The sequence below is a fragment of the Danio aesculapii genome, chromosome 22 (genome assembly GCF_903798145.1).
Source record: "Danio aesculapii chromosome 22, fDanAes4.1, whole genome shotgun sequence".
Lineage (NCBI taxonomy): Eukaryota > Metazoa > Chordata > Actinopteri > Cypriniformes > Danionidae > Danio > Danio aesculapii.
In genome coordinates this window covers 3,573,537-3,601,508 of record NC_079456.1, presented here as the reverse complement: position 1 = coordinate 3,601,508, position 27,972 = coordinate 3,573,537, and the positions used below count along the sequence as shown (strand labels likewise).

General features: G+C 36.9%; 1 protein-coding gene across 2 annotated transcripts; it reads left to right on the top strand.

Annotated features, from left to right (window-relative positions):
• Positions 1-45: 45 nt before the first annotated feature.
• pak2b (p21 protein (Cdc42/Rac)-activated kinase 2b) lies at positions 46-27,152 on the top strand. Of its 2 annotated transcripts, none has more exons than XM_056447657.1 (15): positions 46-244; positions 4,853-5,012; positions 10,171-10,277; positions 10,675-10,822; positions 12,015-12,046; positions 15,231-15,371; positions 16,727-16,865; positions 16,955-17,018; positions 17,236-17,284; positions 17,368-17,480; positions 18,795-18,912; positions 19,495-19,594; positions 21,840-22,036; positions 23,687-23,824; positions 26,145-27,152. In XM_056447657.1, exons 2-15 carry the CDS (start codon positions 4,880-4,882, stop codon positions 26,229-26,231), a joined length of 1,566 nt encoding a protein of 521 aa, XP_056303632.1. In that variant the 5' UTR covers positions 46-244; positions 4,853-4,879; the 3' UTR covers positions 26,232-27,152. The 2 variants fall into 2 exon arrangements, with proteins under 2 accessions (XP_056303632.1, XP_056303631.1); XM_056447656.1 differs by having other exon boundaries at positions 4,740-5,012.
• The last annotated feature ends 820 nt before the right edge of the window (positions 27,153-27,972 follow it).

Sequence of the window (27,972 nt, the reverse complement as noted above, 5' to 3'; positions counted from 1 at the left end):
TTTTATTTTGTCGGTGTAATCTTCCCACAATGCCGCCGCACCGGAAGCAGCGTCTGTCTGTTAGCTGCAGGCGAGGGCAGAAAGAGACGCTGCTGGGCGCCTCCCCTTCCCCAAACCGACACAAAAAAACACCGAAAATCAGCGATATTCTGCGGCGGAAAGCGGCCCGAACAGCGCAGGCCCTCCGCGGACAGAGCAGCACCGGCGGAGCGGCTCCAGCTCCAGTCTGAGCTCCGTTTCACAGGTGAGGCGACAAAAAAAAATCAAACCCGCCGGCCGCGTCCCAAACCCCGCCGAGTGCCCTACACAGGCTCTGCTGGCTCTCCAGGGCACTCAGCAGGGGGCGAGGTGGCCGCGGCGCTTCTGCATTTGTCTGTGTGTGTTGGTTGTGTCAGCAGTGATGTTTGGGTCTGTAGTTTGTGTCTGTTGTGATATTTCTGTCTATTTTGGTCTTTTGTGTGTTTAACTTGTGTCTGTAGTGATATTTGTGTAGTTTAAGTCTGTATTGGTGTCTGTTTGGGTCTGTAGTTTGTGTCTGTTGTTTATTTTGGTCTATTTTGGGTCTTTTGTGTGTAATTTAGGTCTGTTGTGATATTTGTGTAGTTTAACTCCCTATTGGTGTCTGTGTCTGTAGTGATGTGTGTTTCTGTTGTGATATTATTGGTCTTTTGTGTTTAATTTGTGTCTGTAGTGATGTTTGTGTAGTTTAACTCTATTGGTGTTTGTGTCTGTTGCTTATTTTTGTCTATTTTTGGTCTTTTGTGTGTTTAATTTGTGTCTGTAGTGATATTTGTGTAGTTTAATTCTCTATTGGTGTCGGTTTGTGTGTGTTTATTTTTGTCTATTTTTGATCTTGTGTGTTTGTCTGTAGTGATATTTGTTTAACTCTGTATTGGCGTCTGTTTGTGCAGAGATGTTTGTCAGTAGTTTTTTTGTCTATTTTGTGTTTTTTTGTTTAATTTCAGTCTGTAGTGATATTTGTGTAGTTTAAGTCTGTATTGGTGTCTGTGTCTGTAGTTTGTGTCTGTTGTTTTTTTCCATTTTTGTGTGTTTAATTTGTGTTTGTAGTGATATTTGTGTAGTTTAATTCTCTATTGGTGTCGGTTTGTGTCTGTTGTTTATTTTTGGGTATTTTGTGTGTTTTATTTGGGTCTGTCGTGATATTTGTGTAGTTTAACTCTGTATTAGTGTCTGTTTTGGTCTGTAGTTTGTGTCTGTTGTTTCTTTCCATTTTTGGTCTTGTGTGTTTAATTTGTGTCTGTAGTGATGTTTGTGTAGTTTAAGTCTGTTTTGTTGTCTGTGTCTGTAGTTTGTGTCTGTTGTTTCTTTTTTCCATTTTTTTGGTCTTGTGTGTTTAATTGAGGTCTGTAGTGATATTTGTGTAGTTTAAATCTGTATTGTTGTCTGTGTCTGTAGTTTGTGTCTGTTGTTTCTTTTTTCCATTTTTTTGGTCTTGTGTGTTTAATTGAGGTCTGTAGTGATATTTGTGTAGTTTAAATCTGTATTGGTGTCTGTGTCTGTAGTTTGTGTCTGTTGTTTCTTTCCATTTTTGGTCTTTTGTGTGTTTAATTTGTGTTTGTAGTGATATTTGTGTAGTTTAATTCTCTATTGGTGTCGGTTTGTGTGTGTTTATTTTTGTCTATTTTTGGTCTTGTGTGTTTGTCTGTAGTGATATTTGTTTAACTCTGTATTGGCGTCTGTTTTGTGCAGAGATGTTTGTGTCAGTTGTTTTTTTTTTTTTTTGTCTATTTTGTGTCTTTTTGTTTAATTTCAGTCTGTAGTGATATTTGTGTAGTTTAAGTCTGTATTGGTGTCTGTGTCTGTAGTTTGTGTCTGTTGTTTCCATTTTGTGTGTTTAATTTGTGTTTTTAGTGATATTTGTTTAGTTTAATTCTCTATTGGTGTCAGTTTGTGTCTGTTGTTTATTTTTGTCTATTTTGGGTATTTTGTGTGTTTTATTTGGGTCTGTCGTGATATTTGTGTATTTTAACTCTGTATTAGTGTCTGTTTTGGTCTGTAGTTTGTGTCTGTTGTTTCTTTCCATTTTTGGTCTTTTGTGTGTTTAATTTGTGTTTGTAGTGATATTTGTGTAGTTTAATTCTCTATTGGTGTCGGTTTGTGTCTGTTGTTTATTTTTGTCTATTTTGGGTCTTTTGTGTGTTTTATTTGGGTCTGTCGTGATATTTGTGTAGTTCAAGTCTGTATTAGTGTCTGTTTTGGTCTGTAGTTTGTGTCTGTTGTTTCTTTTTTCCATTTTTTTTGGTCTTGTGTGTTTAATTGAGGTCTGTAATGATATTTGTGTAGTTTAACTCTGTATTAGTGTCTGTTTTGGTCTGTAGTTTGTGTCTGTTGTTTATTTCCATTTTTGGTCTTTTGTGTGTTTAATTTGTGTTTGTAGTGATATTTGTGTAGTTTAATTCTCTATTGGTGTCGGTTTGTGTCTGTTGTTTATTTTTGTCTATTTTGGGTCTTTTGTGTGTTTTATTTGGGTCTGTCGTGATATTTGTGTAGTTCAAGTCTGTATTAGTGTCTGTTTTGGTCTGTAGTTTGTGTCTTTTGTTTCTTTTTTCCATTTTTTTGGTATTGTGTGTTTAATTGAGGTCTGTAATGGTATTTGTGTAGTTTAAGTCTGTATTAGTGTCTGTTTTGGTCTGTAGTTTGTGTCTGTTGTTTATTTTTGTCTATTTTGGGTCTTTTGTGTGTTTAATTTGTGTCTGTAGTGATATTTGTGTAGTTGAACTCTCTATTGGTGTCTATTTGGGTCTGTTTTGATGTTCGTGTCTGTTACGTTTTTGTCTGTGTTTGGCTCTGTTGTTTAAGTCTTTATTGATTGGGTCTGTAACAAACGATTGTGTCTGTATTTCATGTCTGTTGTGCGTGTTGTTTATTTGTGAAATTTGGGGCTGTTGTAATGTTTGTGTCTGTAATTTAAGTTTGTATTAACAGAGTATTTAGAGTGGTGTTTGTGCTGTAGTTTAAATCTGTAGTGCTGTTCGTGTCCGCTTGTTTGCATTAACATTTGTGTCTGTAGTTCATGTCTGTCTGTAGTGATGTCTGGGGTTTATAGCTGTTGCTTATGTCTGTAGTTTGATTATTGATATTTATTAGTACTATACTGTAAAACCTGATACGTTACCTTAAACTGTTTGAGGAAACCGATTGTGGCAAACCATTTAAGTTTTGAAACCAAATGGTTTGAGTACTGTAGTGTAAACTTATATATATTAAGTCATATATATATATACATATATTATTTGTGTTGATATTGTCAAACTTTAGAGTATTAGTAACTGAAGCATTTTAAGTTCAGTTAATTGAATGTTGTTGGAAAGTCCAAACAACTATATAGCTACACAAAGGGTTTGGCATTGCTTCTACACAGTAAAACCCAAAAAGTTAAGGTAACTCAAACCATTTGGGGAAACGGATTACAACAAACCATTTAAGTTCAAAACGAATCCTAATGAGTACTGTGAACTTAATCCATTTGAGTAAATGAAGCAATTTAAGCACAGTAAAACCCAATAAATAAAGAGAACTCAAACCAACTGAGTACTGTAAAACACTAAGTTAGGGCAACTCAAACCGTTTGAGGAAACCTATTGATGCAAACCAGTTGAGTTAAACTAATCTATATGAGTACTGTGAACTTACTCCATATAAGTTGAAGTTATGAGGTACCTAATTAACTCATTACCTTCTACACTGAGTTCAACACTCTTTTCAAATGTGTAGAATTAACTTTCAGTAAATTTTGAGTTAACTACACTCATTTCATTTGATAAAGTTGACTGTTGGGTTTTACAGTGTAGCATTTAGAGTTAACACAAAGCGTAATTAGCTAATAATTTATTCGTTTTGAGTTCTGCTTAATGTGATCAGTTTATGAGTTACTGAAACTCTTTTTCATTAAGTCAAAGTAACTTTAAGTTAAAATAACTTATTTCATTTAGTGATTTTCGCTGTTGGGTTCACAGTGTGTTGTTATTCAGGCATCAACGTGCAGTTCTCCAGAATGTGATGTGTAGTGTTTTTAAGTGTGTTGCCAAAGTTGTAAAAGTCAGAATTATTAGCCCCCCCTGTTTATTTTTTTCCCCATTTTCTGTTTAAAGGAGAGCAGATTTCTGAACATAATAGTTATAATTTCATTTCTAATCACTGATTTATTAACTATACAGCTTAGTGACATTTAAAGGCTTAACTAGGTTAATTAGGTGGGATAGCGTAATTAGGCAAGTTATTGTATAACGATAGTTTGTTAGTAGACATGCGAAAAGAAAAAAAATTGCTTAAAGGGGCTAATAATTTTGACCTTAAAATAGTAAAAACAAAATTTTTTTTTAATAAAATAAAACAAATAAGGCTTTCTCCAGAAGAAATAATATTATCAGACATACTGTGAAAATTTCTTTGCTCTGTTAAACGTCATTTGGGAAAGAAAGAAAAAAAAAAAGAAAAAAAAATTCAAAGGAAGACTAATAATTCTGACTTCAACTGTAAATATGTATGTATGTATGTGTATATATATATATATATATATATATATATATATATATATATATATATATATATAATGTATGTATGTATGTATGTATGTATGTATGTATGTATGTATGTATGTGTATATATAGATGTAAATGTGTGTGTGTTTGCTGTGTCTATGTGTGCGTGTTGTGAGTGTGTGTCTGTACGTTGGCTCATCTCTCGGTCTCTCGTCTCGCTCCTCTCTGCTCCTGCAGCTCTAACTCCTCCTTCTCTTTCTCTTTTTTTTCCTCTTTCTCTCCTCCACCGCTCCTCCTCTCTTTCCTCCTGTCTCCTCATCCTGATCATGTGCGATAATGGCGATGTGGAGGACAAGCCGCCCGCTCCGCCCGTCAGGATGAGCAGCACCATCTTCAGCGGCGCCAAAGACCACGCCCTCGCCGCCAATCACAGCTCCAAGCCCCTCCCCTCGGTGCCAGAGGAGCGCAAGCGCAACAAGATCTACTCCATCTTCTCCGGCGCAGAGAAAGGTGAGAATGAGCGATTTAAAGGCTGATATACTCTGTGTCCACTAGTTCGCTTCATTGTGTGTTTCGAATGTAATGTCATTGCGGTGGATAACTTTGGATATATTTCCCACAATATTGCTGTATTGTTTCCACGACAGTCATTATCTTTAAATAATCCTTTTTTTTAAGAGGGCTAAACGAGATTGCGCTGTTGGCAGATGTTCCTTGGGTGTGCACAACATTATTTCGTTTTTTTAAAAACTTTTTTCGCAGCTCCCATCCAAAGATGAACAGTTTTTAGTCGAGTCTAAGCTAGGCTTGCCACTATACTGGAATTCGATACCAATCGGTAATGAAATGTAAAAAATGTGAACATTTGAGCGCTACTGAGCACGTTCTTAAACACCTCTGTCTCCTGCGAACATTTGAGCGTATTCTTAAACAGCGCTAATTTGCCATTGTGTTCACATGCCCAACGCAAATGACTGTGATTGGCACGTGAAGGTCATCAGTTCACCAAACTCACCGCTGTTTACTGAGTGTAAACACAGATACAGGGACACTGGAGCGTTTTAAAGTCACGTCAGTCAGCTGGTTTGTCTTTAAGCGTACATACGAGCGATCCGCTGATGAATCGCGGCTATAAAACACTCCAGTGTTCCTGTATCTGTGTTGGCACACAGTAAACAGCGGCGAGTTTGGTGAACTGATGACCTTCACGGCCAATCACAGTCATTTCTATTGAGCATGTGAACACAATGGCAAATTAGCGCTGTTTAAGAATACGCTCAAATGTTCGCAGGAAATGGACGTTTTTAAAATTTCAGTACTGATTGGTATCGATTTCCAGTATCATGACAACCCTAGTCTAGGCTAATTCATACTTTCGCCTGGGTCCAACTCTGAATAACTGTCATGACGAAACGGTAGTACAGAAGAAGACAGCGAGTGGAGTTGCTAAATGAATGAATGTAACTATACATTAAATGAATAAGTTGTGAATAATTGACTAACCTAGGTCGACTAACTTAGGTCGGCGCCAGTGGTGTAGTTGTTGACACATGCACTCCGGTGCTCACAGCGACCCGAGTTCGATTGCCGCCTCGTAGTCCTATGCCTAACCTTCCCCTCTCTCTGCTCCCCATGCTTTCCTGTCAATACACTCTACTGTCCTATCTAATAAAGGTGAAAACCCGTTTGAAAAAAAAATTATAAATGGCTAACTCAGGTTATGTTTTATATATCCAAGCTAATTTCGAACTTGATCACGGTGTCTGTGGGGTCTTAACAACTAATAAATGTTGATAAATCAATGTAGAAAGATTTAAGGCCATTAAAAAGTATTAAGTCCTAAATGCTATTTTGCAAGGTATTAAATGTAATATTATTTATGATTATGTAATGTATGGTTGTATGCTAAAGTTTGCCTGAATTAAACCTGTGAATATCAGGATGCTGTGTAGTTTATGAAGTCGATAAAATCCTGCTAGATTTGACCTCATGCTGCTTTGTTTACTGCAGTAACCAAGGTAACACCATTATTACTGCAGCTCTATCGGCGCCAACCTGCTGAATTAGCTAGATTTAGTAGATTTTTATAATGTTTTGGATTAGTTTTCTTACATTACTATTTAGTTAATATACTGTAAGTTTAAATCTCGCCAGTGTTTCCGGTTGAAACCTAAAGTGGTTATAAGGTCTTAAAATGTATGGAAGAGGCTTAAACAGGGTCTTAAAAGGTATTGAATTTCACACTCTGATTCCTGTATATTCTCTGTTAATGCAAAAATGTTTATTTAGATAATTTACCTGTGCTTGCATTGTTTTCCTTCAGACTTTTAAAGGTAACCTCAAGGACTTCACATCAGGCAGTTGTTTGGGGTTTCTAAAGCGTTACGCAAGTAAATTCCTGCTCCAAGTTGTGCATCTTCGAATGCAAAAAAGTTGTGTGCTCTGCCAGCTGAAATAATGTTGTGCGCACCCAATGCAAACCTCTGCAAGCAAACTAGCAGAAGTGTCGAATGTAAACCAGGCTTAAAACAGCCCTTATACTCGACATGTCCACTAGTTTGGTGCGCGCGGCGAATGTGATGTCATTGCGGTGTTGGCGGAGGTTTGCCTTGGGTTATTTTCCATGGTACAGCCAATTGTTTCCACGATAGTCATTGTCTTTAAATAATCTTTTAACAGAGCACTTAACATCGTCAGTGTGCTTCTCCACAGTGTCGTTTGAATCTTTAAATTGCGTGAGCCCTTTAATATTCACTGGATTCTGATTGGCTGTCAGTGTTTTATCAGCTGAGAAAGTCACTCTGAAAGTGACGATATCGTTTCTCTGTCACATTATCGTTGTAGTTGTGCTGTAAACATTTTTTTTAACTATGAACTTTTTTTGCAACTTAATTGTTTTCGTGCTTGGTGTGAACAGGATTTAAAGAGATATTCAGCAAAGTTTTACCAGGAAAAATGTTAGCATTTTTATCATACACGTTAAAAATTGTCTTTGTCTTGCTTTTTTTGTTCGTGGTTTTTATTGTATTTAATTTTATTCACTTATTTTTTTAACATGAAAATAGCTGTCATTGCTGACATGGCATGAAATAAAAATATCTGATGATGAGAACGAGTGATTAAAACGGATATAAGAGGAAGGAAATCACAAGTACGAGTGACAGACGCTACTAATGCAAACGAACTGTCATCCAAATATCATACTGTAAAACTGGCCAGGTTATACAAACAAGTAAAACAAAAAACAAATCAAATATAGAAAATGTGAATATTATTATTTATTTTGTTAACAGTGCTATGTTTGTCATCTGGGCTGTACGTAAATCACATTGAAGTTATGTTTTACAGTGAATATTTATAACAACAGTGGCGTTACTGTGAAACAGAGTAGCTGTTATAAATTCAATGTAAACCACAGCTTCACGTCACTTCTTTTGTTTTTGTTTTGGATTTACATTAAACAGATTCTTTGACTCTGGTAATGGAGTGGTTGCCAAGCAACAATCATAGGTGTGTGTGTTTGAAACGTATTCAACAACAGTTTAGAACATGGCTCAACCAATCAGAATCAATGAGCGGAACTTTCACTTTCACTTTCAACTATCAGTTCGTTAATCTGTATTAACAATGGTGTAAAGTCACAAATGTTTAGTCATTCATTCATTTTCCTTCGGCTTAGTCCCTATATTCATCAGGGGTCGCCAAAGCAGAATGAACCGCCAACTATTCCAGCATATGTTTTACACAGCCTTTCCAGCTGCAACCCAGTACTGGGAAACATCTATACACACTCATTCACAGACACACACACACACTCATACGCTACAGCCAATTTAGTTAATCAATTTTTTTTTTGTTTACTTAGTTTACTAGTTTACTGTATGATGACTGAAATGGCCTTAATCACTAGATGCACTACTGAATGTTTCCTTTTTATCACACACACATGCACAAATTGTATGCAAACTAGAGCTGGGCTGATAAACGATATTATATCCAATCACGGTAAAATGTATGTCAATTACAATGATAAGCTCTGGACCTTTTGCACTCTATATTGATCTAAAAGCCAATAGCACTGCAGAAATGTGCAGCAATGGGAATCTAAAAGTATGTTATTAGAGATGTACCGAATTTTCGGCCACTGAAAATGTTTAGGCCGAAAATGTTATGCCATTTAATAAAGCCTCAGTCATTGTTGGGTTACTCTTTTAAATCAGGAAGCATTAACAACACCTATGGAAATATATAGTGTTATCGTTCAATATGGAAAATAATTACTGAGATTGCATTTTTACCATATCGCCTAGCCCTAATGTAAATGCATCAAGTTTTCACACTACTCCATACTCTTGAGTACTTTTCACAGGGCTACAGTACTGTTTCAGTACTGTTTCCACCAATGATTATTAATAAACGATAATATATATCTATGTAAATATATAAATATGCACATTTAAATCAACAAACGTATGTAATAACACATAATATAAATAATGAAGTACAAACGTGTAAATAATATAAGGTGGCAGTGGACTAATTCTTCAGAGCTTTATTTTTAACACATCAATTATGAATCGTGAAGTCGGCGCAATAGCCTAGTGGTTAGCGCGTCGACATATGGTGCAGTAGCACGTCAGGGCGTCGCGAGTTCGAATCCCGGCTCGTTGACATTTCCCTACCCTACCCCCTTCTCTCTCTCCAACTTCGCTTCCTGTCTAAATACTGTCCTATCTAATAAAGGCAAAATGGCCAAAAATAAAAAATCTAAAAAAAAAAAAAAAAAATTATGAATCGTGAATTTTTTTCATGAATATTATAAGTCCTTCTAGGATTTTGCGAGTCCAGTGGTTCTTGAGATGAAAAAAATATATATATTTTAAGATTATTGTGTATTTTCACAGCAAATTGCAAGAATAGACATAAATAATGCAACATGTTTTGGTAAAAGCCATCGTTTTAGGCTGCAAAATGTCTTTAAAAAAATGTCCCTGAGCATTTCCAGCGTTATGGACGTGACATTTACAGTAAAAACCCAAAACTTAAATTCACATAGAAAGTATACATTAACATTATATTGACACATTTCCAAAACAACTAACCACAGAGTTAAATGAGCAGAAAAAAGTACAACCAGTAAACATCTTTCATACTTTAAATGAGGAAAATAAACATGCGTTATGGACGTGATAAAGTATGCGAGTTTAGAGCATACAACATGCTTTGGAGAAATTCTGTGAATTAAACTGCACAACCTAAAAAAACAATGATCATCAAACAGATAAGAGTCGGCTCTCTATAGAACAAACATGATTGAGTTTATTTTATTTGACATTTTTCCATTTATGAGGAAAAAGTTTTGTAATGGATGTGACATTTTTCCCTTATGGATGTGGCCGCTGTGAAATTGGCACTTGTGTGATTTTGGTTAATTAAATATAATAGTTTGAAACACTGACAGATACATTTATGAGTATTTTTAAAGTACTGTTAAATACTTGCTTACACAACAAATGTAGAAACGGTCTCTCTATTTTGGTGAAAACTACATTTCTTTCATGGTAAGTTTGACATTTGCATAGAATTGCTCCCCTGCAAAATTCTGAAGGGTCTGGAATGTTATTATTGTGTGTGTGTGTGTGTGTGTGTGTGTGTGTGTGTGTGTCAGGTGGACGCAGGAAGGATCGTGATAAAGAGCGTCCTGAAATCTCTCCGCCGTCAGACTTCGAGCACACCATTCATGTGGGATTTGACGCCGTTACTGGAGAGTTCACTGTAAGAGACGTCTTATTTCATAATCACGTGTTCATTTAAATGTTATTGATTATATTAAAATGTAATTTTTATTGATAATATTTTGTGTGTGACATTATTCCTGCTTTAATTTTTACAGTGCAACGGTTTGTTTCAAATAATTAAAAACACAGACATTCAAAAAAGATATATATATATATTATGTTGTCATGAGATTTAGCTTTAATGTTGGTGAAAAATAAATGTACATATAAATAAAACATTTTATATATATATAAGGATTTTAAATAATGTAAAAGCGCCATCTCAGTGTGGACAGAAGGCCAAAGTTAAGAGGAAATAATGTGCTTTTAAATGACAATGTATGGCCTGAGTCTCCACAGTTTCTGACGTTTGTTTGTTTTTTTTGGGTGTGAAGGGAATGCCGGAGCAGTGGGCTCGATTACTGCAGACCTCCAACATCACCAAGTCCGAGCAGAAGAAAAACCCGCAGGCCGTTCTCGACGTGCTCAAGTTCTACGACTCCACAGGCAACGGCAGACAGAAGTACCTCAGTTTCTCCTCAGGTCCGTATATAACCACACTCTGGTCATGTATGTATATACAGTGGCGAAAATAAGAATTGAACACATCAGCATTTTTCTCAAAAGCATATTTCTTAAGGTGTCGTTAACTTGACATTTTCCCCAGATGTTGGTAACAACCAAAGAAATCCATATATGCAAAGAAAACTAAACTAATTAGTTTACAAATGAAGTTCTGTGTAATAATGAAATGACACAGAGAAAAAGTATTGAACACATGAAGAAAGGGAGGTGTAGAAAGGCAGTAAAAGCCCAGACAGCAGCTGAAATCTCTCAGTAGTTCTTCAGCAACCCTCTACCCTTCCTCAGTGTAAATGAATATCCGCTGCTTCAGTCCAACATCTACATTAGCAGGAGGATGATAATGAAACCAGGGTGGACATTTCAGCAAGACGATGATCCAAAACACAACCAAGGAAACTGTGTTTCAGAGTAGGAAAATTAAGCTGTAGAATGGCCCAACCAATCACCTGACTTGAATCCAATTGAAACTCAAGATCAGATTTGATAGACAAGACCCACAGAACCATCAAGATTTAGACACTCTGTTGAAGTCTGTGAGACACTCGCACCTGAGCAATGCATGACTTCATTCTCCATATGAGAGGCGTCTTTAAGCTGACAGCACCAAAAAAATTAACTTTTATATAAAGTATTATATGTTTCAGTAGTTCAGCACTTTCTCCTTCTGTCATTCCACTGTTATTACACACAACTCATTTTTTCAGATTGTTTTTGTTTAGCTTTATTTTTATGTTTATATAGTTTGGGTTTTAACCAAAATCTGAGTCAATTCCATGCCTACAGCTTCTTTAGAAACATGATTCCCAGGAAAAAACATGACGTGTTCAATACTGATTTTCCTCTGCTGTATATAGATTTTCAGTCACGCGTGACAAATGAATTTATTCAGTATTGTTGTCATTTAAAATGCTTACTGTCCATCCGTCTATCTATCCATCCATCCATCCATGGATCTATCCATCTATCCATCCATCCATGGATCTATCCATCTTTCTATCTGTCCATCTATCCATCCATCCATCCGTCCGTCCATCCATCCATCCATCCATCCATCTATCTGTCTATCTGTCTGTCTGTCTGTCTGTCTCTCTGTCTGTCTGTCTATCACCGTACATGTACTAACTGCTCCTCTCCTCTCGTTCCTCTGCAGAGAAGGACAGCTTTCCCTCCGGTGAACAATCGGTACGTATCAATTATTGTTTAGTCTCTGCTTTTGTATTTTTATTTTAATTCTGCTTTCATTTGATAAAATGAAGAGAGCATGTGATTATTCTCAGTTTCTGATCACATTTCTTCCTGATTTTACCTATTAGGTTTGAACAAAAATGCCATTTATTTACATCTTTTTGTTTTGTCAAAAATGGTAAAGCGGTGCACTTTTCCAGACATGTTTGCATAAATTTTTAGACTGGACAACTTACTATGCATGTTTTTTTCCCCAAGTTATGAAAAACAAATCAGTATTTGGTGGAATAACTCAGTACACTCGGCGGCCACTTTATTAGGTACATTTAGGTATTAGGTACACTAATTATTACTGGGTTGGACCCTCTTTTGCCTTCATAACTCCCTTCATCCTTTATGGCATAAATTCAACAAGGCACTGGAAATATTCCTCAGAGATTTTGCTCCATATTGACATGATAGCATCACACAGTTGTTGCAGATTTGTCGGCTGCACATTCATGATGCCAATCTCCCGTTTCACCTCATCCCAAAGGTGCTCTATTGGATTGAGATCTGGTGACTGAGGAGGCCATTTGAGTACAGTGAACTCATTGTTATGTTTAAGAAACCAGTCTGAGATGATTCACGCTTTATGACATGATGTGTTATCCTGCTGGAAGTAGCCATCAGAAGATGAGTACACTGTGGTCATAAAGGGATGGACATGGTCAGCAACAATACTCAGGTAGGCTGTGGTGTTGACACGATGCTCAATTGGTACTAATGAGCCCAAAGTGTGGCAAGAAAATCTCCCCCACACCATGACACCACCACCACCAGCCTGAACAGTTGACACAAGGGAGGATGGATCCATGCTTTCATGTTGTTGACACCAAATTCTGACCCATCCGAATGTGGCAGCAGAAATGGAGACTCATCAGACCAGGCGACGTTTCTCCAATCTTCTATTGTCCAGTTTTGGTGAGCCTGTGTGAATTGTAGCCTCAGTTTCCTGTTCTTAGCTGACAGGAGTGGCACCCGGTGTGGTCTTCTGCTGCTGTAGCCCATCCGCCTCAAGGTTGGACGTGTTGTGTGTTCAGAGATGCTCTTCTGCAGACCTCGGTTGTAACGAGTGGGTGTTTGAGTTACACTTGCCTTTCTATCAGCTGGAACCAGTCTGGCCATTCTCCTCTGGCGTCAACAAGGCATTTGCGCCCACAGAACTGCCGCTCACTGGATATTTCCTCTTTGTCGGACCATTCTCTGTAAACCCTAGAGATGGTTGTGCGTGAAAACCCCAGTAGATCAGCAGTTTCTAAAATACTCAGACCAGCCCGTCTGGCACCAACAACCATGCCACGTTCTCTTAAATCACCTTCCAGCCTCATTCTGATGCTCAGTTTGAACTGCAGCAGATCGTCTTGACCATGTCTCCATGCCAGCGATTGGCTGATTAGAAGTTTGGGTTAACAAGCAGTTGAACAGGTGTACCTATTAAAGTGGCCGGTGAGTGTAAATGAAATATTGTTATTTTGACCTATTGTCATTGAATTTTTAATTTTGGCGGAAAATAAATTGTGTGTGTTACTAGAGTAATTAGGGTTTGATAAATGTTTTGTTTTAAATATGTAGTTTTAGGGTATTTAATGTTTATTTTAAGGCCTTTGCACCTCTTTGAACTAAAATGAACATTGTTTTACACTTTACTCTATTAACTCTTGATTCTTTATCTGGTGCGTTGAACTTTTATGTATCTTGTCCTGTGATCTGCACTCATTTGAATATTTTCGTTTTGACGTTGTGGTTTTGTTTCCCAATGCAAAACAAAAAACAAGTTTTCCCCTCATCGCCTCATATTCCCTACACACTAAGGCATTAAGCTTAAACGCTTTCCCAAAAAGATATGCATCGAAACTAAATGTTAAAACTTGTCAAAATCTCAAGGCTTCGTCTCGTGAGTTAGATTAACATTACCAAAATAAATGATAAATACTAATTTAACTACTTTATTATTTATTTTGACAAATACAAAACAAAGCTACAAACAGCCCGACACAGGAATATACATGTGTCAGTAGCTGTAGAGCACGGGTTTTCAAACTCAGTTCCTGGTGGGCCACAGCTCGTTCCAACCATAATTAAACACACCTGATCAAACTAATTAAGTGTTTTAGGATTGTTTGATACCTACAAAGACGTGTGCTGGAACTAAACTCTAGAGTTTGCCATAGAGTATAATACTACAAGCACCACAATACGGCAGGACCAGTAGAACATTTGGTGAAAACAGAATGCAAATAAATATCCATAAGGACAAATATCATTCACATACAGAGACAATTAAACTGTCCAGATGTTTGCAAAAGCTATGGCAGGTCACAAAAGAAATACATTTATAAGAAGACATGCTTATAAACTATAATAGAAACACAATTACTAAATACATTTCTCAGTGCACGTCATATTTAAGTCTCTTTGATGTAAATTTTGTAATTAAATAATTAAATGGCGTCACAGCCATATCACCCTGCAGCCCAAGACCGGTTACTCACTGAAATTAAGCAGGGCTGAGCCTGGTCATTACCTGTATGGGAGATCACATGGGGAAACTAGGTTGCTGTGAGGCCAGCAGGGGGCGTTCAACCTGCAGCCTGTGTGAGTCCTAATGCCCCAGTATTGTAAAGGGGACACAATATTGTCAGTGAGCACCGTGTTTTGGATAAGATGTTAAACCGAGGTCCTGACTCTCTGTGGTCATTAAAAATCCCATGTTAAAGAGTAGGGGTGTAAACTCCGTGTCCTGGTCAAATTACCTCCATGCGCCCTTACCCATCTTGGCCTCCCAATCCACCCCATCCACTGAATTGGCTCTATCACTGTCTCCACTCCCCTATAGCTGGTGTGTGGTGAAGCACTGGCACCGTTGTCCTGTGCCTACCATCGCATCATCCAAGTGGATGCTGCACACAGGTGGTGGTGTGGAGACACCCCCACCTCATGATTGTAAAGTGGGTGTATGGCCATACACAATAAAATACGCTATATAAATACACATTACATTACATAATTTAAGTAATTATAAATAATAATAGTTATTATTTACTTGTTTATCTTTTATTAACTGGTGCAAATAATAAAAATGACAGATCGTGCTCTTTTGTGAGTAATAATTATGCTTTTCCCTTCTCTGAAACTGAAGCCTGCGAAGAAAACGCCAGAGCCGACGTCTCCAGTCAAAGCAGTAAATGATGAAGATAATGATGAAGATGAAGACGATGATGATGATGATGAAGAAACGCCGCCGCCTGTCGTCGCACCCCGGCCTGAACACACTAAGAGCGTAAGAATTTATTAATTTATTAACATTTATAAATCATAGTCAAAGTCCCTTTAAGGCAGGTTATTTAACTCGACAGCTGTCTTTGAAACGCCTCTCGGGCAGTATGCTCGGGCATTCTGTTTGAATGGGGAAACATCCAATTCACCAAAACTACTTTCCAAGATTACGATTACAATACGTATTATGAATAATCAATAGAATTAAACAACAACTGTCTCATAGGTTTCGTTTCTAAACGTTCATATCACACATCTGCAGAAACTCATGTCTAGTCCAAGCCCCTCCCCTGGAGAATTGTCATACTATAGCGATCACTGATTGGCTAATGTACTAGAAGGCGGGCTTTATTCAACATATGGTGATCGCTGATTGGCTCATGTAATAGAAGGCGGGGCTTCATTCGCCTTATTGACTTACACTTTTCCTTATACATAAATATACTAGTGACATGTCTTGTGTATTCTATAGTCTTTGTCATAGTTCAACATTTCCGAGTGCGTTAATAAAATTCCAATTCATGTTTTCAATTAAATTTTTCATTCAAATTCTTAGTTGCTAATATGGTAAGGGGCGTAACCTTTCCATCACACTTGAGGTAATTGACCAATCACGACATGCTAAATATTTGGCCTTTTTTCTGAAAGCTGATGTTCCAAATTTGGTAAGGGGCATAACCTTTCAACACACGCTTGAGGTATTTGGCCAATCACGACACGCTAAATTGTAAGGGGCGTAGCCTTACCATCACACACTTGCGGTATTTGGCCAATCAAGACATTCTTGATAGCTGTCCAATCACATTACGTTAGAAGCTGATATTACAAATATGGTTAGGGGCATAGCCTTTTCAACACACGCTTGAGGTATTTGGCCAAAGATAGCTGGCCAATCAGATTGCGTTAGAAGTGGATATTACAAAATTGGTAAGGGGCATAACCGTTTCTATCACAGACTTCGTGTATTTAGCCAATCACGACACTGCAACAATACAGTTAGCCTACGTTTCAATACACACCTCGTTTTTTTTTTTTTTTTTTTTACACGGTATTCAGTTTTAAGCTGCGTAAACTTCGCATTACACCAAAAAAAGTTTTAAATCCAAATAACGTTCTTTTTAACATCACATGACCCCTTATTTGTAAATGGCTTTTTAACGATTTTGATAGTGTATGAATGGCTTGATGTACTAAATGTTTTTGTTTATTTGTGTAACTTTATTTTAAATTTTCATTTTTTTAGTATTTTGTGTTGACGCATAGATGTAATTACTGCAATAATTAAATCTTGACATTGCTATGCAGAACACAAATAAACCTTAAGTGCGAGTTTATCGATAGTAATGCTGGTTATTTCAGGTATACACTCGACCGTCGGTCATCGACCCGCTCCCACCGCCGGTGACGTCTCCAGAAAGTGACGCGGCATCGAAGGCCACCGACCGACAGAGACCCAAAAAGGGCAAGATGACAGACGAGGAGATCATGGACAAGCTCAGTACGTCTCGTAAAACAAACTCTCTCTGCTAATGTTCACCTTTTCTGTGAGACTCAATTTTAACGTTTAATCTTTTTTTCCTTCTTCAGGAACCATAGTCAGCATTGGAGACCCAAAAAAGAAATACACACGATACGAGAAGATCGGACAAGGGTAGGTTTGGGGGTTTTCCGCAACATTGATACTGTTAAAGGCAAAATTATTATTAATTATTATTAAAATGTAATACTTTAGTGCTCCAAATTTTTCATAGAATTCCCTATTATATATATATATATATTGTTTTCCTCTAGAGGGAAAGTCTTGTTTTTTTAGTTTGGCTAGAATAATTGAAATAATTCACACATGAATAATTTGATTGTTTCCGCAGAGCGTCAGGAACCGTGTTCACCGCAATCGACGTCGCCACTGGACAGGAGGTGCTAAAGGAGACTCAGATGGATATTTAAAAGGATTTTGTCTTGCTGTCTTGTCATTATTAATGTGTTTGTGTGTATTTCAGGTGGCCATCAAACAGATCAACCTGCAGAAACAACCCAAGAAAGAGCTGATCATCAACGAGATCCTCGTCATGAAGGAGCTGAAGAATCCAAACATCGTCAACTTCTTAGACAGGTAACTGCTCAAGTAATGATCGACTGTGAGAAATGTGTTTTTTTTTTATAAATGCACACATTGATTTTAGATGACAGCACTATTAAAAGTGCATTTTTTATTCTATAGTGGGTTTTTTTTTAACTTAAATCAGGTTCAAAAACTTTTAGTTTAAATTATTATATACTTTAGAATATATTAAGCCTTTTACCCATATCTAACAGGCTTTTAGGCACAGAATTTTGTCAAGATGTGTACATGTACAGCTTTATTTGGTTTATTTAATATTTGGGTGAACAAACCATGTTTATGCTAGAAACTTATGTATTTATTTTTGTTTTAAATGAAAAAAATTCTTTAGACATAATCTGTTTTTGTTCCTTTTGACAGATTAATTTACTTGTTTTAAGGAAAAACTCACTACCTTTTGTCCCCTTATTTCTTAACAAGACCATATGTTTTTCTTGTCCAGAAAATGCTTCTTGATTTAAGATTTTTTAGATATTTGGACTAGAAACAAGACAAAAGTATTTCATTGCAGTGTAATTCTTATTTATTTATATATATATATATATATATATATATATATATATATATATATATATATATATATATTTGGAGATAGATAGATATATATATATATATATATATATATATATATATATATATATATATATATATATATATATATATATATATATATATATATATATATATATATATATATATATATATATATATATATATATATATATATATATATATATCTCTAGATCTCTCTCTCTCTCTCTCTATATATTTATCTATAGATATATATATAGACACAGGGTGTCTGTGCGGTCTTAAAATGTCTTAAAATCACTGAAATATTGTGTTGTAGGTCTTAAATCATTTTAAAACAGTCTAAATTTTCCTCTGTCACTTTAAAATTACCCAATTAGGCAAACACCCATCCAATCACCAGCAATGCATCTCAATAAAACTTTTAACAAAAGTTTATTAACTCTATTTGCCAATATGGATTCATTTTCTATATAATAACGCTTGTTTTTTATGTTTTTTAATGTTTTAACTGGGCCATTAGAAACATTCCTTAACTTTTAACCCTGTGTAAGTCTGAAATTTCATTCATAATGGTCTTTAAAAGTCTTGAATTTGACTTGATAAACTCTGATGAAACTCATATATATGTGCTATATTTGTATATATATATGAGCACAGCATTTGTTGTTTTGAGCACATTGAATGGAAGCTAGTCTGTCCTTGCAGATTATTCTCCACAGTTTTGCATGCAATGATGCTTCTGAGAGAGTTAAATGTGTGTGCGTGCTGCAGTTTTCTTGTAGGTGAAGAGCTGTTCGTGGTGATGGAGTATTTGGCCGGCGGGTCGCTCACTGATGTCGTAACTGAGACCTGCATGGATGAAGCTCAGATCGCCGCTGTGTGCCGAGAGGTGCGGTAAACTCAAACTTTCTTCTGTCAGACTCGCTTAAAACTCGATCACCTATATCAAACATGATCCTTTTAATAACTCATTTCTAATAACTTATTTCTTTTATCTTTGCCATGATGACAGCACATAATATTTGGCTAGATATTCTTCAAGATACTAGTATTCAGCTTAAAGTGACATTTAAAGGCTTAACTAGGTTCATTAGGGTAAAGTTAGGGTAATTAGGCAAGTCATTGTATAACAGTGGTTTGTTCTTGAGACAATCCAAAACTAATATAGCTTAAGTGGCTAACGATATTGACCTTAAAATGGTTTAAAAAATTAAAAGCTGCTTTCATTCTAGCCGAAATAAAACATAAGACTTTCTCCAGAAGAAGAAATATTATAGGAAATACTGTGAAAAATTCCTTGCTTTGCTAAAAATCATTTGGGAAATCTAAACAAAAATCCACAGAATGGCTTCAACTGTATCACGTTATGAGATTTTTGTAATATTGCTTAGCCCTAATAGGCTTAGTATGTATTTACAGGAAGTAACGCACTGCTTAACTAATACGCTTCCTCTTGTTTGCTATCTTTCAGTGTTTGCAGGCGCTGGAGTTTCTGCACGCTAATCAGGTCATTCATCGAGACATCAAGAGTGACAATGTGCTTCTGGGAATGGACGGTTCAGTCAAACTCAGTATGTTCTGCCTGCTTTTTATGAATAATAATAATTCCTTACATTTATATAGCGCTTTTCTGGGTACTCGAAGCACTTTACACATTTTGGGGGGGAAATCTCCTCATCTACACCACCAAAAAAGGACAAAGATGCTGATTGTGGTTAAACGCTATAACTGAATGGTGCCTTCATACCTGGTTTAGCTGGATGTCATGTTGGGTTTGGTGAACAGTAGCGCTCTTGTAAGACAGAAGTAGATGCATATAAAGGACTGTTCACTATAGATGTGCTAGCAAAACAGATTTGAGTGAGTAAAGTGATTGGTTTTCATCTGAAAGAGCTGAATGTGCAGGTGTGTAAAGGGGTCATGAACTACCTCAGCTTTTTATTTAGATCATTTATACATTAAAATCCTGCATAATTTAGGAGTAATTGACTATTTTTAAAATGTTCTGTTTGAGTGGGCGTGGCCGACTAGAGTCAGAAGTAAAAGCCCACTGCTGTGGTTGGCTGACCATTTCGCATATTAACAGGGCTAAACAGGCAGTGAAGTATAAGTGGGCGTCAATCTTCTGAGGATGTGGAGCTTGTTCACCTTATTGTATTATAGATTAGATCAGGGGCGCCCAAGCTTGGTCCTGAAGGGCCAGTGTCCTAAAGAGTTCTGAGGGCCGGTGTCCTGCATGGTTTAGCTCCAACTTTCTTCAACACACCTCCCTGGAAGTTTGTAGTATACCTAGAAAGAGCTTTATTAGCTGGATCAGGTGCGCTTAATTGGGGTTGGAACTAATATATGCAGGACACCGGCCCTCCAGGACCGAGTTTGGACACCCCTGTTCTAGAAAATTCCTGGCAGGTTTGTTGAAGCAAGTTGGAGTTGAACTCATTAGGACACCGGCCCTCCAGGACCGAGTATGGACACCCCTGGAGTAGATAATTCCAGAACTTGTTTATTTTCCTTCAGTATAAGCTGAATTTAGAGCACAAGTGTCAAACTCAGTTCCTGGAAGGCCGCAGGTCTGGACAGTTTCATGATATCAAGGATGCACCGATGCAGACTTGAGCGCCGAACTCGCTCTAGTAGTCCCAGAAGTCATTGCGACTGGAGGTGGGAAGCGCAGCATTTTATGTAGATTTATTATTAAAGTTCAGAGATATAACTTATTTACCTCAGAAGTTTCCCTAAATGATACGGTGAATATAAACATCACCATGAAAATCTTAATAAAGGAATAAACACATTAAGGGTGTTCATTTGCTGAAATTTGTATTAAAATCTGTTTTATTCATATTGTGCACCATATATTTGTAAAGTCTTTATGCATAGTATATATTTGGAAAGGGGACAAACAATAAATCGTTGTATGAATGCTGTAATGATGAAATAATTTTCCAGTAAAAACGTATGAAGGTCATGCGAGCATCAGGAAGAACGCAGCATCTCATTTCTCACAGGACGCGTTCTCTGTTCCCGCGCTCTCCCGAGTTTGTTCTTCTGAGGACACCTGGCAAGACCAATCTTCACAAGAACGCAAGTCCGTTCTCTGCGATCTTGGAATTGAGAAACAGCCTTTAACTTTGATCTGGGAATCTTTAACAATTTCTGACTTGATGGTTTTAGCATGTAGCAGATATGTTAAGTCACAAGTTCAGATGATTAATAAGCTGCCAGAGCATTTAAACTCTTAAATACAAATTAAAAGAGTTTAATTCTGAACTCTATTCCAAGACATACTCGCAAACAGTGCAGAGACTGTGCTCAAATTTAAATGTGCCAATGATAAGTCTTCCACTTGTGTTTTGGACTTGTAGGCGAGTTATATGGGATTGACCAATACCTGTATAAATTGAGTTTCAGTAGTCCAGACACAAAGATATAGATGCATGTATTACTCTCTCGAACTCAGCAGGACTTAAAAAGCCTTTCAATTGGGTCAGTAAATAGCAAAAAAACCAAGGCCTTGCTTATATAAACTTGTGTAAATGTAAGTGGGAAATGTCAGTTTCTAAAATTTCAGTACAGATTGGTACCACACTAAACATTTTGGATGACCCTACTTCAAATATAAAACTATATCACAATATTTTAATTTAAGTCACAAGTCTGTATTAATGATCTCCATCGCTTAAGCCCCCTGTTGTCTGGATTTCAACTGAAATGCTTAAATTTTGCTTATTTTGACACCTTGAGTCTTCAATGAAGTTAAACAAATCAGGTCTAGACATGTCTTTAACAGTCTTCGTTTGGTCTCTTGCTTTGCAGCGGACTTTGGTTTCTGTGCCCAGATCACTCCCGAACAGAGTAAGAGGAGCACGATGGTGGGTACGCCATACTGGATGGCTCCAGAAGTGGTGACGCGCAAAGCCTACGGACCCAAAGTGGACATCTGGTCATTGGGCATCATGGCTATCGAGATGGTGGAGGGAGAGCCGCCGTATCTCAACGAGAATCCACTGAGGGTACATTTCTGCCAGCGCTTCTCCATCAAGAGTTTCAATTGAAGTTGTTTCAATTGGAGTAGTTTCAATTGTTTGTCTTTTTTCTAAACACTTATTCCAATTTTGGTTCTTGCAACACAAAAAAGTTGTACCAGGAGCAATTTAGGGCTCGTAATCAGGTAATTTGGTGAAATAATGTGATTTGAAACAGGTGATGTCAACAGGTGATTGTAATTTTGAATTGGTCCAAAAGCAACATCCAAGAAAGGTCTAGTCCTTTAGGAGGAAAGATGGGCCGAGGATCGCCAGTTTGCCAACAAATACGTGAGAAAGTTATTGATATGACTAAAAACAATGTTCCTCAAATAAGATTTATGTATTGCACCTTCAGCATTGATTAACATAAGGAATTTTGATGCTTAAAGGATGAGGTTACAAGCCTAAGCTGAACAATTGTGATCTCCGATTCCTCAGGCGGGACTGCATTAAGAATCCTCATTCATCTATAAGCCATATCACCACATGACCTCAGAACTACTGCGGCAAACCTTTGTCAAGCACCACAATTCGTAGTTACATCCACAAATTCCAGTGAAAAGTGAACTGTCTCAAAAGGAAACCCTATGTTAACAGTGTCCAGAAGCCCCGTCGACTTCTCGGGCTCGGAGACATCTGGGATGGACCATCACACAGTGGAAATGTACTATGGTCAGATGAATCAGTATTTCAGGTATTTTTTGGGAGAAATGGGCGCTGTGTGCTCTGGACCAAAGAAGAAAAGAATCATCTAAACAGTTACCAGCAACTAGTCCAAAAGCCAGGGTCTGTCATTTTATGGGGTTGTGTTGGTGCTCTTGGTAAGGGTATCTTGCACTTCTGTGATCCACCATTAATCCGGAACAGTACATAGAGATTTTGAAGCACAACATGCTGCCTTCTTTTCAACAAGACAATGCAAAACCACATTCTGCACACATTTCAAAGTCCTGCTGCCGAGGAAGAGGATACAGGCACTTGACTGGCCTGCCTGCAGTCCCGACCTGTCTCCAATAGACAATGTGTGGTGCATTTTTGAAGCACAAAATGCGGCAATGAAGAACCCGTACTGTTGCCCATCTTAAGACTTGTTTGCAGGAAGAATGGGACAAAACTACACCTAAAGCACTTCATCACTTGGTGTCTTCAGTCCCTAAAATGTCTTTCAAGTGTTGTGAACGGGAATGGCAACATTACAAATTGGTAAATGCTTTACTGGTCCAACTTTCTTCGAAAATGTGTTGCAAGAACCCAATTGGAATATGTGTTTATTTAAATAAAAAACAATAAAAATCATGAGGGACACACTGAATAGTATTTCATTGCAGACAATACAACAAACATTATTCAAAGTACATTTGCAAATCACTACTCTCTTTTTTTTTATTTGCGTTTTCCATACTGTCACAACTTTTTCTGATTTGGGGTTATAAATACCCCTAGCCAAGTGTTGTTAAATTCTAGCCTCGAGCACTATATGCTGTTAAACTAATCTCAGAATCAAATCCAGAGAGAATCATGATGGATCCTGAAAAACTGAGAAACAGTCCACGAATCATCACAGTGCTAATTACAATTATTGATGATGTAATGGCTGCTCCCAGCAACTAAAACCCCAAACTCTTTGTCCCTCAGGCGCTGTACCTAATTGCAACTAATGGGACTCCGGAGTTGCAGAGTCCTGAAAAGTTGTCGCCAATCTTCCGAGACTTCCTAGGTCGCTGTCTGGAAATGGATGTCGAGAAGAGAGGTGGAAGCAAAGAGCTTTTGCAGGTAAACAAATTACCGAGCAATTAAGCAATATCATACTAGGCTTATGACGGTAGAAATCTCATGACTGTATACAATTTTCTCATATTCAGCTTTTATTATAATATTGATACTATATATGGTATTATCACAATATTGACCTCAGCTGCAAAAAAAAGTAACTTTAATATGTAATATAACAAAAAATACTTACTGTATTGTTTTATTATATATACATGCTTCGAGTAAACAATTTTCAACCAAATATAACTGTAAAATTATTATAAAGTATAAAATACTTTAGAATAATGTCTCATTAGTAAATGTTAGTCAATGGATTACAATCAACAGTGAGAAATAGCCAGATTTTTTACAGCTAATATGTTAATATTAATTAAAAAAAAAATACAACTGCAATTTATTAGTTGCTAAAGTAAACAATTACGACTTGTAATCAGATTTTGACTACATTTACATTTAGTCATTTAGCAGACGCTTTTATCCAAAGCGACTTACAAATGAGGACAAGGAAGCAATTTACACAACTATAAGAGCAGCAGTGAACAAGTGCTATAGACAAGTTTCAGGTGTGTAAAGTCTAAGAAGCAAAGCATTAGTAATGTGTTTTTTTTTTTTTTAAAGGAGAGTACAGTTAGTGGTATAGCCAGAGAGGCAGTTACAGATTAGGAAGGAAAGTGGAGACTAAACAGTTGAGTTTTTAGTCGTTTCTTGAAGACAGCAAGTGACTCTGCTGTTCTGATGTAGTTAGGGAGTTCATTCCACCAACTGGGCAGATTGAATGTGAGAGTTCGGGAAAGTGATTTCTTCCCTCTTAGGGATGGAACCACAAGGCGACGTTCATTCACAGAACGCAAGTTTCTGGAGGGCACATAAATCTGCAGAAGTGAGAGCAGATAAGAAGGAGCAAAGCTAGAGGTCACTTTGTAAGCAAACATCAGAGCTTTGAATTTGATGCGAGCAGCAACTGGCAGCCAGTGCAAACGGGTGAGTAGCGGAGTGACATGTGCTCTTTTAGGTTCATCAAAGACCACTCGTGCTGCTGCGTTCTGAAGCAGCTGAAGAGGTTTGATAGAGTTAGCTGGAAGCCCGGCTAGTAGAGAGATGCAATAATCCAGTTTGGAGAGAACAAGAGCTTGAACAGTGAGTTGAGCTGTATATTCAGATAGGAAGGGTCGGACCTTTCTGATGTTATAGAGTGCGAATCTGCAAGATCGAGCAGTTCTAGAAATGTGCTCAGAGAAGTTCAGTTGGTCATCAATCGTTACTCCAAGGCTTTTTACCATTTTGGATGGAGTGATGGTTGCCCCATCCATCTGGATTGAAAAGTTATGGTGTAGAGTCGGGTTGGCAGAAGTACTACAAGTTAAATGCATTGTTTGGCATAAACTAAGAAATTAACAAACTTATGTCAATCATACACAAGTCATAGACAATGCCATATGCAGTGAAAAACAAAATATGTAGAATATGCATTTTGAAATACAATAAGAAATAAACACACAGACGATTTTATATATTGAAATAAACGTTATAGCTATAGAAAATAAGAACATATTTAAAACTTTAGACATGGAGAAGATGGCGATAGAAGATAGAACAAAATATATAAAAAGTATTAAGTTGATAAATGTGAACATGTGAACTATTAAGATAACTAATTAAGTTTTCAAACATTTGGTGCTATTATGAACACCACTGCAAATACAATCTTAATATTCTTTAAAAGCACTCTAAAAAGTAATATTATAAATAATAAATGGTAGTTTGAAGTGTACAATGTCAATATTGTGCATGTTTATTATCATTATATATTTAATTATTAAACATAAACATGGTGTTAAAGTCAGATTTTTTGTTTCTTTCTCAAATATTTCCCAAATGTTGGTTAACAGAGCAAGAACTTTTTCACAGTATTTCCTATCATATTTTTTCTTCTAGAGAAAGTCTTATTTGTTTTATTTTGGCCAGAATAAAAGCAGTTTTTAAAACCCATTTTAAGGTCAATGTTATTAGCCACTTAAGCAATATTAGTTTTGGATTGTCTCCAGAACAAACCACTGTTATACAATGACTTGCCTAATTACCCTAATTAACCTAGTTAAGCCTTTAAATGTCACTTTAAGCTGAATACTAGTATCTTGAAGAATATCTAGCCAAATATTATCTGCTGTCATCATGGCAAAGATAAAAGACATCAGTTATTAGAAATGAGTTCTTAAAACTGTCATGTTTAGAAATGTGCCTCTCTGTTAAACAGAACTGTATGTCTCTATTACATAATGTGTTATTTGTTTCATTGATCAAATCCCACTGTCATCTTCAGCATCCCTTCCTGAAGTTGGCCAAACCTCTCTCCAGTCTCACTCCTCTAATTCTGGCCGCCAAGGACGCCATGAAGAACAACCGCTAGCATCCCACTAGGAACGTGCTGTGCTTGCGAGCACAGTGGACTGCTGAACACTCTCGAAAAAAAAAATCTGTGCCAGGTGTTTTTACCAAGTGTGTCAACAACATATCTGTGTTGCCAAAACAAAAACTCCAAGCATTTCATTTTGGGTCTTTGCCTGTTTTTAAACCTGTATTGACCGCCGTGGTATTCGGGGGTCCATTAGATGGTCCTCCCCATCTCATTTAGATTCTTGTGGGACTTTGTCTGTGTTTTACGTATGAACTCTTCCACTCTTTTTGGCTTCTGTAGACCTTGCATCTTCCATAATTGACGACCGGATCAGTTATGGCGAATTCAGATCCAGCTGGAGACGTTGATTTGCTAGTCTTTCTGTAGCCAGAATCACGACTGAAAACTGTGTAGCCTACTCCTGTTCTTGACCCGAAGGGAAGAGCACCTTACCAATACACGCCAACTGCGAGCAGTGAATGATTTTTTGTAGTCACTCGTGCCTTTGTTGTTATTCCAGCAAACACCTTTATATACTCTGTCAGAAACGAGCAGATTATTTTGCCATCGAACTTCCTCTAACCTGAGACGTGACGAAACTTTCATGTGATGAAATTGTATGTATAAGATGACGTACTCCGAAGAAGCGTAGCATTTCAGTTGATGTAGTTAGCAATGAAACGGGGATGCGTAGATTAGATTATTGTGTATGTTTGTGTACATGAACACTCTTCTGTTGTCCTTTTAGTAACGGTTTAAGTAAATGCGGTTGTCATGATGTAAGAATTGATGACTATTTTTATGCTTGTCGGTCTCACTTGCTTTGCAAGTAAAATCTGGACTCCTGCAAACTCTGTGAACAATCCATTCATCAGTCATTGCAACGTTTGTGTACATCTCTTGTTCTTCATTAAAAGAGGACTTGAAACTTGACATTAGAATAAACTTTCATGAGTTAATGGGGTCCTTCCTGTTATGCCCTGACATTTACAGTAATTGTGCCATGCTTCGGTAAATTAATGATTTTTATTTTAAATGAGCATTAACACTCATTCATTATAACTTAATTAATTTCAACATTACTCTGAGTGATTGATTTGAAGCTTTTTTTAACATTTATATTTGCGTGGGTGTATGGAGGGTTTTGGTGTTAAATATCACATCAAAATAGTATAAGATGATCAGTACTTGTTCAGGTCTATGTTGTCCTTTTCTCATCAAAGGTGATTCCACTTCCTGCTTCTGAGAGGTAAATATCATTCATTTTACTTGTTTTATTTGCAAATATCTCCTGAAATCATGTTGAAATTATTTTCTGTTTTGATCAAATGGGGATGCAAAAGGTTTAAAAATAATCAAACAACCCTTGTGTGTGGTGTTGGGGATGTTTTCATGCACTCTGGGGTGATTTTTGAGTCCTAATATTGCTGCAACTTCTGTTTTATTAGCAAATGGATCATTTTTGGTGATATTATTTTGACACATTTTGGGAAATATTTTGATTGCAAAGCCATGACACAGGTATAATCATGCATTCTTGAGAGGTAAAATATTTTTTTTTCTGTTGATCTTCTGTTGCAGTACAAAAAAAAAAACTTAGTTTCTGCCGTCTATATAGAATATAGTGTGTGAGACCTTTGCATACTTTTGATATGTCTGAGAAAATCAAAATATGCATCTCAGATCTCAGAACATAGTAAATATATAAGTGTATTTATGCACACACTCAAAACCCCATATAAAAGCTAGAAAC